This window comes from Peromyscus leucopus, chromosome 5 (genome assembly GCF_004664715.2).
Source record: "Peromyscus leucopus breed LL Stock chromosome 5, UCI_PerLeu_2.1, whole genome shotgun sequence".
NCBI lineage: Eukaryota > Metazoa > Chordata > Mammalia > Rodentia > Cricetidae > Peromyscus > Peromyscus leucopus.
Genome location: NC_051067.1, coordinates 108,813,751 through 108,827,996, shown reverse-complemented (window position 1 = coordinate 108,827,996; position 14,246 = coordinate 108,813,751). Strand labels below are relative to the sequence as shown.

Here is a 14,246-nt window from a genome sequence, read left to right as displayed (position 1 = left end):
CACCTACAGGTTAGAGCTGAGCTTTGCTTCCATTTTAACAAGAAAGACTCTTGAAGCAGGTCATCACATGTAACCAACACATTCTCTCACTGGATAGGCTCCAGTTGGTTAATGCAGCTGTATGTCTAGGAAACTGGGAAAAAGAAAAGCAGATAAATATTGGCGGAGTCCTTCTCTGCACTATTTGATGAGTTTTGGACAACAAACCAGTAGTCATCCTCAGGGGAGGACCCTGGTGGGTAAGGAGTAAACATGGATGCAATCAGCTTCCAGCAGAAGTAGTGCACGCCCTTTCTCTAAATGAAAGGCTGAGGGAGAGGGGGGGGTAACAGACGCCCTAACCAAAGCACCCAGATTACAGTCCTATTAACATCACTAAAGCCAGTGTGTAGTGAAGGGCCGGGGTCTAAAAGGGAGCAGGTGAGTTCTAATCTAGAGAAGTTCAAAGATGGCCCAAGTTCTTACAGTCCTGGCTGTACCAGGTGCCATGCAGGCAGCCAGTGAGTGAGGGCCAGTCACAGTGAGGCAGGCCATCAACCTAACAGTGGGCTGGTGGGAGAGCCCTCTCACACGGTAGTGCTGTAGAATGTTATTTAAAGGTGTTACTTTTGCTTATGTTGCATTTGTTTAACTCTGTGAAGCTGTGTTACTGTGCCTGTGTAAAACACCTGATGGTCTAATAAAGAACTGGACAGCCAATAGCGAGGCAGGAGAAAGGATGGGGGGGGGGGCTGGTAGGCAGAGAGAAGCTATAGAAGAAATATGGGAGAAAAGAAGTAGCCAGAGAAGGAGGAGGACTCCAGAGGCCACACAAGCAAGCCATGGAGTAAGAGTAAGATTTACAGAAGTAAGTGAACAGGAAAGCCTAGAGGCAAACGGTAGATGGGATAATTTAAGTTAAGGAAAGCTGGCCAGAAACAAGCCAAGCTAAGACCAGGTGTTTATAATTAAGAATAAGCCTCCGGGGCTGGAGAGATGACTCAGTGGTTAAGACTACTAGATGCTCTTCCAGAGGACCAGGGTTCAATTCCTAGCACCCACATGGCAGCTCACAACTGTCTCTAACTCCAGTTCCAGGGGATCTGACACCTTCATACCAACTCACATAAAATAAAGTGAAATAAATTATTAAAAACAAACAAACAAACAAACAAATAGTTAAAAAAAAAAAAGAATAAGCCTCCATGTGTGATTTATTTGGAAGCTGGGTGGCGGCCCCCCAAAAGAGCAAAAACAAACAACAATATGGTAGTCAAATACTGAGCTATGTTCCCAGGCCCTGAGATTTCTCACACGTTCTATTTTGAGCTGTGTTACCTCAGGAGGTAAGAAAATGAAAGCAAACACTTATGTGAGAAGAGGTACTTTGAAAAACACAATCTTTTCTTTTCTTTTTTTCCTTTTCCCAAGACAGGGTTTCTCTGTGTAGCTCTGGCTGTCCTGGAACTCACTTTGGAGACCAGGCTGGCCTCAAACTCAGATATCACCTGCCTCTGCCTCTGGATTGGATGAGCCACCACCACCTGGCTGAAAAACAGAATCTTGTTTATGGTTGCTTCAACCTTGAAAAGGAGCAGGAAGATCATATGAATGTTCAGGTCTAGACTAGACACTGGGCATTTATTTTGTGGTATGTGGGAGACACACACACACACACACACACACACACACACACACACACACACACACACACACACACACACAGGACAAGTTTGGGAGTTGGCTCCCTCACTCTACCAACTGGATATTGGGATTGCATTCAGGCTATCATGGATCCTTATACACACACTGAGCTATCTCACTAGCCCTATTTTATTTTATATTTTTTGTTTTATTTATTTTTATTTTGTAGATAAGTGTTTTGTCTGCATTTATGTCTGTGGACCATGTATATGCCTGGTGTCCAGAAGGCGGAATCGGATCCCCTGTGACTGGAATTACAGATAGTTGTGAGACTCCTTGTGGGTGCTGGGAATTAAACTGATAGCTCAGTGGTTAAGAGCACTGGCTGCTCTTCCAGAAGTTCTCTCTCTAGCCCCTTATTTATTTAACTTTAGAGACAGTCTTAGTGTGGCTCAGGGAGAAGGATCAGGAGTACTGTGTGTATATATATGAAGTTCAAGACCAGCATGATTTTAGAATAACCTACCTCAAAAAACAAAACAAAATACATTTTAGTTTATTAAAAAAAAAAAAAAAAAAAAGGCATTGTGGGCCAGGCTTGACACAAGTTAGAGTTATTAGAGAGGAAGGAGCCTTAACTGAGAAAATGCCTCCATGAGATTGGGCTATAGGCAAGCCTGTAGGATGTTTTCTCAATTAGTGATTGATGGCAGAGTGCCCAGTCCATGGTGGGTGGTGCCATCCCTGGGCTGGTGGTCCTGGGTTCTGTAAGAACACAGGCTGAGGAAACCATGACGAACAAGCCAGTAAGCAGCACCTTTCTATGGCTTCTGCATCAGCTCCTGCCTCCAGGTTTCTGCCCTGCTTGAGTTCCTGCCCTCACAGATTTCAATGATAAACTGATACATGGAGCTGTGAGTGAAATAAATCCTCTCCTCTCCAAGTTGTTTTTGGTCATGGTGTTCCATCACAGCAATAGTAACACTAAGACAAGGACTATTTGGGGGAGAGAAGAGGAACAGTATGGGTACAAGTGAGTGTAATGGGGGATGAATATGAGCAAAACATAGTGATATGCATGTATGAAAATGTTACAATGAGTAGGTAGGGAGAGAACTCAGTAGTTAAGAGCACTGGCTGTTCTTGTTTCTAACCCAACATCCATGTAGTAGCTCACAACTGTCTGTGACTCCAGTTTCAGGTTATTCAACACCTTCTGGCTTCCATGGGCACTGCATCCATGTGGTACACATAAATACACGTAGGCAAAACACTCATACATAAAACAGTTAAATGTTATAATGGAATCTATTAACTTTTTTTTTTTTTTTTTTTTTTTTTTTGGTTTTTTGAGACAGGGTTGCTTTGTAGCTTTGTAGCCTTCCTGGAACTCACTCTGTAGACCAGGCTGGCCTTGAACTCACAGAGATCTGCCTGCCCCTGCCTCCCAGGTACTGAGATTAAAGGCGTGCACCATCACTGCCCAGTGAAATCTATTAATTTGTATGTTTGTTAAAAAACTAAAAACATGGGGGCTGGAGAGACAGCTTAGGGGTTGAGAGCACTGGCTGCTCTTCCAGAGGACCCAGGTTCAATTCCCAGCATCCACATGGCAGCTTACAACTGTCTGGAACTCCAGTTTCAGGGGACCTAACACCCTTACACAGACATATACGCAGGCAAAACACCAAAGCACATAAAAATAAACAGATCTTTAAGAATATTAAAACATTTAATTTAGTCTTGGTGGACACTGCTAACCTCAGTCTAATCCATGCCAGCTGGTATTATTCCCAGTCCTCTCCCTGACACACTCTTGTGTCCATGGCATTCACCATCCCCACAAATCTGGGTTTCTTTCCACTGCTCTGGTCACTATGTATGGTGGTATTTTATTTGTACTGAAATGTGATTTTATTTGTATGTTAATAAATAAAGTTGCTTGGGGGTCAGAGCTAATAGCAAGCCATAGCAGAGCTGGGCGGTGGTGGTGCACGCCTTTAATCCCAGCACTTGGTAGAATAGCTAGGTAGATCTCTGTGTGGTCAAGGATACAGCCAGCATTGGAGACACAAGCCTTTAATCTCAATACCATAGAAAACCTGGAGGGCTGTACATACAGGCAGTGACGAGGTAGTCATGTGTTTGGGTTTACAACCAATGAGAAAGACTATATAAAGACAAACACACAGGAAGTAGCTCTCTTTCAGAGAGGTCTCTTGGCTGAAGAGGCTAGCTTCAGCAGGAAGGGTAAGGATCTAAGCTCTGATCTCTTGGCTTTCTTCTTTGCATTGGTTCTGTGTTTCTTATTTAATAAGACGGTTGGTTACATCTACAACTATGTCTTAAAATCATGAAGGGACATTGGCTTTTTCACATCATATGGGGAATTACTGAATAGAAAGACAAACCTTTTAAAAGTAACTTTCTTTTTTCCAAGATAGGATTTCTCTGTGTAGCCCTGGCTGTCTTGGAACTAGCTCTGTAGACCAGGATGGCTTTGATCTCAGAGATTTGCCTGCCTCTGCCTCAGACTAAAGGGCTGTGCCACCACTGCCTGCCTTAAAGGTTAACTTCTAAAGATGTCCCTAATATTAACACACTTTAGTAAAGTTCAGGAGGAGAAGTGATTTATTCACTAAGGGGTCAATCAGTGTTGTACTGAAATGAATGTAAGCATGTTACCTACTTTTTACCTTTATGTGTATGTGTGGGTACATGTACAGGTGCATGTGTGTAGAGGCCAGAGGACAGACCTTGGAAATTGTTCCTCCCCAGTTTCTATCCATCTTTACCTTCCCAGCACTGGAGCTACACACACGAGTCAGCACAGCTGGATTTAGATGTAGACATGAGTTCTAGGGATTGAACTTGAGTCTTCCTGCTGTGTGGCAAGCACTTTTCCCAGCCCATGTCTTTTTATTTATTCTTTTGGTAGTGCCAAAGACTGAATCTCAGACCCCTACATGGTACCACTGAGCTCTACTTCCTAAAACCAAAGACTGGTATTATTAAGAGGGTGAAGACCTAATGACACAGATGTTTTATGCCACAAATCCTGCTTCTACTCTACTCTGGGATCAGTTCCTTTGTTAACTTGTAGTTCTAGAGGGTTTCAATGTCTGCAAAGTTGACCTGACCTTACAGCAGAACAGACAGAGTGAGAATGAAGCAGGGAGATGGGGAGGGGTGGAGAGTCAGACAGAGAGACAGGCACTGACCCAAGCTCTTTTGAGAATTTCAGGGCAACTTTGAAGGGAGCAGATCCCTAGAACTGTCAGAGAAAGGCTGGTGCTCAACAGTAAGAAAAGAAGCCACCCTATTAAGTCTAATCAACAAGCTAATTACAGAGGTTGACAGGACACTGCACTCTTCTCACTGCTTTAGTCAAGGACAGGAAATAAGGGCTTATTTACTTTTATCCCTCTCATTAAAAAGCATAGCTCTTGGTAAATACTAAAGCACACAGCAAATATTTGCTCTTTTAATGAATGAAGGGGATCCACACTGCATATCCTCCAGGCATTGAATCCAGGCATGAGTATGAGTCATCTGGAGAGAGACAGGGGGGCAGAAAGCACTGACTCTCTAAAAGAACTGTGACTCAAGTCCCAGCCACACCAACCCTAGCCTTTGTGAAACCGAAAGGCAAACTGAAATTAAACCTGTGTGCTTCCAGTGTAAGTGAACCACCACCAGGTTCATGGGGACTGGCCACCAGGGCGCGCTTTAGCAGGGACTAGCCACCAGGGGGCGCGTCCACAGCGGAAACATGGCAACCAGCTCCTTGAAGTACTAAGAGTGTTGACAGACTATTTTCAAACCTTTGAAGAGAAACTCCTGTTCCAAACACTTTATTTTCTGTAGCTACAATATCGCCAGATGCTTGTATTTAAGGGTGTCTAGCCATACCTTAGATGCCAAATCTTCTTATCTATAGTCAGTGCATCTAATTTTTATTGCCTGGGTTCTTACGCTATTAAATGTAGATTAAAATGATGAACAGTAAAAAAAAAAAAAAGTCACATGGTAGTAGGGTTCTTAATGCCATGTGGCAAGGAAGGGAAAGCTCTGCCAGTGAGACAGACACCAGATTTCTTCCCACCATCACCACTTGAGCTACCTAATGTCTTAACACAGTTTACAGTCGGCACACACAGCGGTGGTTTTACTTTAAAGCTGAGCAGTCCCATTTAATTCATGTCAGAGGCCAGGAGGGATGCTTCAGCTTTTAAAGGCACATACATCAGTCTTCTGAAGGACTCCAGTTTGGTTCCCAGCAACCACAGAAGCAAATCCTTTCTCTCCAGCTGCCCCTTTTTTGGTCTCCAGGGGCACCTGCACACACATGGCACATATACACAAACACATGCCCACACACATCAATAAAAACAAATCCTGAAAGATACTATAATTACTGTTAGAAACCCAGGGTCAGGGCCAGGAATGTAGTGTATACCTGTAACCACAGTACTGGAGAAGCGGAGCAGGAGGATCAAGAGTTCAAGGTCATCCTCTCATCCTTGCCACATACTGAGTTCCAGTCCAGGATAGGCTATGTGAGGCCCTGTTGCAAACAAACAGACAGACAAACAAACAAACGGAAAGAAACAAACTCAAGTATCTCTACCTAGGGAGACTTCCTTGACCAGCTCAGCAGCAGCATGACAACCTTGAACAAGTATTCTGGTCCAGGTCGACAAATCCCGATGTGTTTCAACCCTGAAGAGATGCATCTCAATGCCCTGCCGAGAGCCCGTCCTTGTAGCAAAGGTAAGGTCAGATCCAAGGGAGGGTGACCGACATCCAGAACCTGAATGAACCAATCTAGAACCACAAATAGAACAGAGAGCTAAAGTAATTACTGGAAGAAAATGTCAGGAATTTATGCCCATTGGTAAGCAGAAACTTATAAAAAAACCTTCAGCAGTTTTTAGATAAATGCATTTCAAAACCAGATTGTGATATTTTGAAATAAATACTATTCTTTAATCCTACAGAATAATCCCTGGTGTCACAAGAGGCAGGATATTACTTATTCTCTTCATTAAAAAAACAAAAACCTACCAACAGAAAAAGAGATACAGAAAATTCTGCCAGGAGCTGGAGAGCTGACTCAGGTCAAGAGCATTTGCTGCTCTTCCAGAGGACCTGGGTTTGATATATGACAGTTCACAACTATCTCCAATACCCTCTTCTGGCCTCCACAGGTACCAGGTACAACCATGATGCATGGACATACATGCAGGCAAAACATTCATATAAAGAAAACAAAAAACAAAAACAAAGCCCAAAGAACAAGAAAAGAAATGGAAGGAAGGGAGAGAGGAAGGAAGGAAGGAAGGAAGGAAGGAAGGAAGGAAGGAAGGAAGGAAGGAAGGAAGGAAGGAAGGAAGGAAGGAAGGAAAAGAAAAATGAATTCATCTAAATGTAGTGGTTTATGCCTGTAATGCCAACACTCAGGCAGTAGAGGCAGGAGGATTCTAAGTTTTAAACCAGCCCAAGGTACAGAGAGTGACCTCTCAGAATGAAACAAAACACCACACAAAATTGCAACCACAGCATATTCTACTCAGTGGACTAGAAAAGGAAGTCCAGAGCTGGAGAGGTGGCTCAGAGGTTAAGAGCACTGGTTGCTCTTCCAGAGGTCCTGAGTACAATTTCCAGCATCCACATGGTGGCTCACAAACATCTGTAATTCAAACTTGTGCCTTCTTCTGGCATGTAGGCAGAACACTGTATTCATAATAAATAAGTAAATCTTTAAAAAAGGGAAGTTCTATGATTATCTACCATATGGATAAACTTTGAGGATTTTATGTTAAATGAAATAAACAAGTCACAAAAAAATCCAACATGCACATGGTTCAACTTATATGCAGCACCCAACCTGATCCAGAATTATAATTTTTCTTGAAAACTAGAATTTTATCAGGGCAACAATTAGGGCCAGTCCCCTCATCAGGTAACGAATACCTTTGGACATTTTAGAGGAGGCTCCTAACAAACAGATGTGAGCATGGTGGCTTGCTAATCAGCCCTCTTCCAAGTGGAAACTGGTGGTTCATGAGGAGGAGCTCAAGCTCAGCTCACAACTCAATGACACAGATCCTTTATCTTGAGACATGGATCAGATGTACTTCAGAAGGAAGTACAAGTTTTTTTTTTTTCTCAGCTCAATAGTTCCTATTTCATCATGTAGAACATTGAAAGGATAAATACTCACAGGTTGAGATGAAATAAAAGTGATAGTTTGTGCTGGCAATGTGGCATGTGTGGGTGTGAGCACCTGTCCCTATGTGGAGGACAGAAGGCATGTCAGGTGTCCTGTTCTATGATGGCCTGTTCTGTGGCCTTATTTCCTTCCTTGAGACAGGGTCTCTTGCTGAATCTGGAGTGAGCCTGATGGCCAGAAAGTCCTAGCAATCCTCCTGCCTCAGCTCCCATAGCACTGGAGCTATAGGCACATGTGTGGGATGCCTGACTTTCTACCTGGGTGCTGGGACCAGAACTTACGTGTGCTTGAAACAAGCACTCTACCCACTGATCGAGCAACCTCTACCCAAAACTGAGTGTTTACAACTTCAGTAAAGACATTTTAAAGTAAACTCATTCCCCACCTGCAAAGGCCATTAGGGAACACCATGCCTGCTGACACAGGGGTGTTCTGTGCATGTGACAGGTTGCCAATTGCCCTGAAACATGTAAAGGTATCCACACTTAACTTACCCCCAGGGCAGCTGTTAGCACAGTGAAAACCACAAGTAACATTTCATAATTATACAGTATTACTATGAGATACGTTTGAACTTACAGACTTGTCCTATGGAGTTACCCGAGAACTGTGTTATTAAACGGATTCCTGCAGAACTTACATGCCAGGTGACCATGAGCAAGCTCAGAAAGCTTCAAGTTTTAAGATCACTCCACATATGATCCAAGTGAGATGGAGCACAGAGGAAAGCAACAGGGTATTCTACCACACTCAGTTTGATTGCTAATCCATGTCAGACTTTACAAAACATCAATCTAGGACGTGACTTTGAAATATTTGGCAGAAGGGATCTAATTCAAACCAGCTGCTGGACTTGGGGAGGAACCATTTGGTTAGGACACATTGCCAAATGCCCCCCACCCCCACTTTTGTGAGGAAGCCAAGTAAGCTCATGAAAAGATGAGCTTTAGCAGTTTGGGCCACATCAGTCCCACAAGCTCAATGCTACTCAATTGTCCACATGGCACAGGTGCCATGCTGTCCTTGGGTTCTGTCTCTCTCAGTCAAAGAGAAAGCTTACAGGAAAAGACTGCAAAATCCACAGCACCTAGGACATCAAGTCTTTCTGCCTGTGTTGTGTACCTAGCTTTGATATTAGTAAAGACCTAAAATAAAAATTCCCTTCAACACCTCCAGGCATTGCCAAAAACATCATGTATTCGGAGAAAACACACACACACACCCCAGAGTTTTGATTTCTAAGAATCTAAATGTGAGTTGGGCATGGTGGTGCACACTTTTAATCCCAGCACTCAGGAGACAGAGGCAGGTGGGTCTCTGTGAGTTCAAGACCGGCCTGGTCTACAGAGTGAGTTCCAAGATGGCCAAGGCTACACAGAGAAACCCTGTCTTGAAAAACCAGAACCAAAACCAAAACCAAACCACCACCACCACCAAACCTAAATGTGCATGTAATCCAACATAAACTGTAGCTGTTACTTTACACAAATCTAACAATGTTACTTGATCTTGAAATTTGAAACATGATTAATTATTAATTTACCAGGATTGGGGCTGAAGAGATGGATAAGAACACCGACTGCTCTTCCAGAGGTCCTGAGTTCAATTCCCAGCATCAACCCACGTAGTGGCTCACAACCATCTGTAATGAGATCTGGTACCCTCTTCTGTATACATAATAAATAAATCTTCAAAAAAAATTTACCAGGGATTACTTATTTTTTATTTATTCATTCATTCATTTATTTATTTATTTATTTTTAAGTTTTTCGAGACACGGTTTCTCTGTGTAGCTTTGAGCCTTTCCTGGAACTTGCTTTGTAGACCAGGCTGGCCTCGAACTCACAGAAATCTGCCTGACACTGCCTCCTGAGTTCTGGGATTAAAGGCATGCGTCACCACCACTCGGCTTTTATAGCCTTTTTTTTTTTTTTTTGGTTTTTCGAGACAGGGTTTCTCTGTGTAGCTTTGTGCCTTTCCTGGAACTCACTCTGTAGCCCAGGCTGGCCTGAACTCACAGAAATCCACCTACCTCTGCCTCCTGAGTGCTGGGATTAAGGCGTGTGCCACCACCGCCCTGGGATTACTTATTTTTGTAGATAATCAAGATCTTTCTTTTCCTTTCCTATATGTTTCTGCTATCTTTTTTCCTGTCTATTCATTTGAACTTGGAGCTTACTGATTCCAGGGGACTAACAGGCAGTGAGCTCCAGGGATCTGCCTGTCTCTGCCTCCCCAGGACTGGGACTGCATCTATACCTGGTTTTTTTGCAGGGGTTCTGGGTATCTGAACTCAGGTCTCAATGCTTATACAGCAAGTACTTTACCAACTGAGTCGTCTTCCAGCTCCACTTGGCTTCATTTTCTTGATGCTACTTGAAGCACAAACACTAACTCTTACTCCTTTTTCTCATGTGGCATGTTTTCTTTTCTTTCTTTTTTCACATAGGCTCTCATGTAGCCCAGCCCAATCCTGAACTCCTGATTTTACTGTTTCTCCCTCTCAAGTGCCAGGATTACAGGTACGTGGGGCCACGTTTGGCTTTGCATTTGTTTTCTTTGTTTGTTTTTTGTTTGTATTTATTTATTTATTTTTTTGAGACAGGGTTTCTTGTGTAGTTTTGATGCCTGTCCTGGATCTCTCTTTGTAGACCAGGCTGGCCTCGAACTCACAGAGATCCGCCTAGCTCTTGCTCTCGAGTGCTGGGATTAAAGGAGTGCACCACCATTGCCCAGCTGCATTTGTTCTTCATGTCATACCTTAGAAGGCTCTGGGTAGACCTACTCCTTTAAATACACAACTGCCCCGTTTTCCTTACTACTAAGGTCCTTTGATGAGCGACATCTAATGGATAGAAATTGCTTGTTTATGAGGCGGTGTAATTTCTAGCATTATGGAATGAAGGTTTATTTAGAGTGTTCTATATCTTTGGGATACAGGTTAATTGGTCTAACCGTAACTGTGGCAACATGTCCTTGTTTTTGTAGAATTCCTGTCCTGCTCTCAGTGAAAGCGAGACAAAGTAGAGTAAGTGGGGCATTATACACAAGCACCGTGGGACGTTCCCAGATGACATCATAGTTTTTGATGTCAGACTAGCTTTACTTCAGTGAGGGCATGGGTACTGATATTTATGTCTTCTACAAGATGCTTCTACCCTCAAGGAATTAAGGAAAGCACACCTTTCTGTTCTCAAGTTCAGGACATGCTTTAACTCTGTTCTGTAAATGAAACCCAGGAAAGCTCTATGACAATTTTAAAATCTATTTTCATGAAAAGAATGATACCAGCTGCATGTGGAGGCACACACCTTTACTTCAGTTCTTGGAAGGCAGAGGCAGGTGGATCTCTGAGGTCACGACTAGCTGGGTTAGATATCAAGTTCTAGGCCAGCTAGGCCTACATAATGAAGCCCTGTCACAAAAGCAAATTTGCGGTTGTTCAGAACAGAAAGCATTCGGTGTTCTCTCTGTGTGGGGCCCAGCAGATGGTCCAGCACTTCCCTCTTTCACTACCAAGTACTTTTCTGAGCGGCTCCCCCATTTAATGAAGCCACTAGATTACCTTCCACTTGCTCTTTCCATCAAGGGCAAATGGCAGTTCCAACAAAGCATCGCCAAGAGGCAGCTCCAGCTCGAGAGAACACGGACTTCTCGTGGATTGTTTACTGCACTGAGAGAGACTTGTAAATGAATCCTGAAAGCTGTCTTGTGGGGCTTTTCAGTTACGCAACATCTGACTCTAAAATCCACATGAAACGGAATTTGAGTCTGTTTCTAGCTGTAGTTATTGTCTCTTAAGACACCCCAAGTTTCCATCTCTCTTGTTCTCCCGCCTAACTCCACAGATTTGTGATGGTGGGGACATTCTGTGGCTTCAGGACAAAGCCGTGCTCATTGCAATGTGCTCTGTTGTTGCACAGATATTCTGGCTAAGTGGAGTGGCTTATCCACTTACCACAGTCTGGTTTAAACCAGTTCATCACCTACTCAAAAGGCTGCTACAATTTCAGTGCTTTTCCAGTCACAGTCAATAATACAGGAAAACCAAACCACCCAAACCCCTACTATCTCCACGACTGAGCAAGTTTTAAAAGGAACAGCTACTCTCACCAATTTAAACAGTACACACACACAGGCACACACACACACACACACACACACACAGGCACAGACACACACACACACACACACACACACACACACACACACACACACAGAGACACAGAGTGACTGAAGCAATTTATTCTGTTAAGAGCTGCAAAATGATGAGTTGGGGAAAAATCATTTTGTCTATGTTAGCTTCTTAAATGCTATTTTAGGCACCAAAGGCAGTAGAATTTACTTTATAGTTGACTTAAGAGTAATTTTTTTCCTTTTGTCTTACCTTGTGGCAACTAGAGGGTAGCTATGACATGGCGATGCCCAGGCATCTCTTGTCCATGGCATACAATCATAAAGCAGCAGGTCCTTCTCGGTCACAGCCATGAGAACAGGCCTCCACTGCTGTCTTCCACCATCTAGTTTTGCCTGTTACAATGGTGAGATCCAGAGTCAGAGCTAACTATGAGAACGATGTGCTTTCTGCAGAAGTGACTTGACCTAATACTGGGGGTCTTTGTTTTGCTCCCCACCCTAACACATTTGAGATACAGAATCATCCCCATGAGGTTACTTCCATAGGTAGGTATTCCCCACTGGTAAGTGTGAAGTGGGGTATATTTGAAAAGTTAACAAGTCACAGGCATTATCTAGTGACATGACAATTTTACCCTATTCCTTAAAAACTGAGCATCTCCAATTCTAATTAATATACACTGTTATGTTCAAAATGTGTATGTCTAATGTATGATATCTTTTAGGAACAGGATGGAAACTCATGTCTTCTACTGGAGAATCTATAATTAATGTTTTGACTAAGATCTGCAGTAAGGAAGCTGAGTATGGTGTAGTTCATGCCTGTAATTTCAGCACTCAGGAGATAGAGGCAGGTAGATCTCTGTGAATTCAAGTCTAGCCAGAGTTATATAGTGAGGCCTTGCCTCAAAAAACAAAACAAAACAAAAAATTCAACCTACAGTTAAGAAATACATTATTCGGGGCTGGAGAGATGGCTCAGTGGTTAAGAGCACTGGCTGCTTTTCCAGAGGACCCAGGTTCAGTTCCTAGCACCCACATGGCAGCTCACAACTATCTATAACTCCAGTCCCAGGGGATCTGATACCCTCATACAGACATACATGCAGGCAAAGCACCAATGTACATTAAAAAGAAATAAAAAGAAAGAAAAAAAATAAAGATAGACAGACACTGCTCATTGCAATCCAACACAGAAAATGTATATTAATTCGTATTTTGAATATTTTATAACAATATATTTTAAAATAACACAATTCTGTATGTTGTAGAACTTACTATAGTAAATTATAGCCTATTTTGTTTCAAAAAATTGCTAACCATGGGTCAATGAGATGGCTCATCATTTAAAAAGTACTTGCCATATAAGCTTGACAACCTGAGTTTGATCCCTGGAGGCCATGGTGGATGGAAAAAACCAACTCTCGAAAGTTTTCCTCTGAACTCTCCACACCTGCACTGTAGAATGCGTAAGCCTGCACTCATACACACATACACATCAAATGTATACACAATAATAAGTATAAAACATTTGGATACGATGCAGTTTGTCTTTCTGATACTCTGATTTAAACAGGGGGCCTCATTCTAGGCAATGGCTATCCTGTTGAACTAGGTCCCCAGTGCTACACTGTTATTTTGGAAAACACAAATGCAAGAGTTCTTCACTTTATTTAGGAAGTACATGTTTTGGCTTCAAATATACATATTTTTATCTGCATAAAGCTGAGTTATCTACGAAGTTTAAAAATCTAGGAAAATAGCCACCTACTACTTATTTCATATGTCAAGGATCCAGGGCCAAAATGGAAAGGACTATGATCAGAAAAGTCCTGTCATCATCAAAACTCTGGTCCTCTGCAGATAAGGCTGCTGAAGAGCACTGTACCTTACCCCTGCCCCTCCAAGTCATCCCTGACTGCCTCCAGGAGAACTCAAGTTGGTGAATCACTTGTCTCTTTGATACCTGTCTTCAGAATCACTTTTTCTTTCTTTTCTTTAAGACTTCTGAAGGGGGCTGAAGAGATGGCTCAGTGGTTAAGAGTTCAATTGTAACTCTGATTCCAGTGGATCCCAAAATGACCCCTTCTGGCCTTGTTGGCACCAGTCATTAGTGTGGTGCAAAGATACAAATGTAGGTAAAACATCCAAACACATTAAATCAAACAAACCAAAAAACATAAAAAACTTCTGAAGGTAATTAGGATGTGGCAGAACATTTTAAAGACACACTTAGAATCTACAAGAGGCC

At 42.7% G+C, this 14,246-nt stretch overlaps 1 protein-coding gene across 1 annotated transcript in view; it reads right to left on the bottom strand.

Moving 5' to 3' along the window:
- Positions 1-14,246, bottom strand: part of Sntb2 (syntrophin beta 2) — a 74,478-nt gene that overhangs the window by 6,273 nt on the left and 53,959 nt on the right. The window contains exons 4-5 of the mRNA XM_028857733.2: positions 12,246-12,388; positions 6,254-6,450 (exon numbers count right to left, since the gene is read on the bottom strand). Of these exons, the coding sequence (XP_028713566.1) occupies positions 6,254-6,450; positions 12,246-12,388 (340 nt within the window). The remainder of the gene's footprint in view (positions 1-6,253; positions 6,451-12,245; positions 12,389-14,246) is intronic.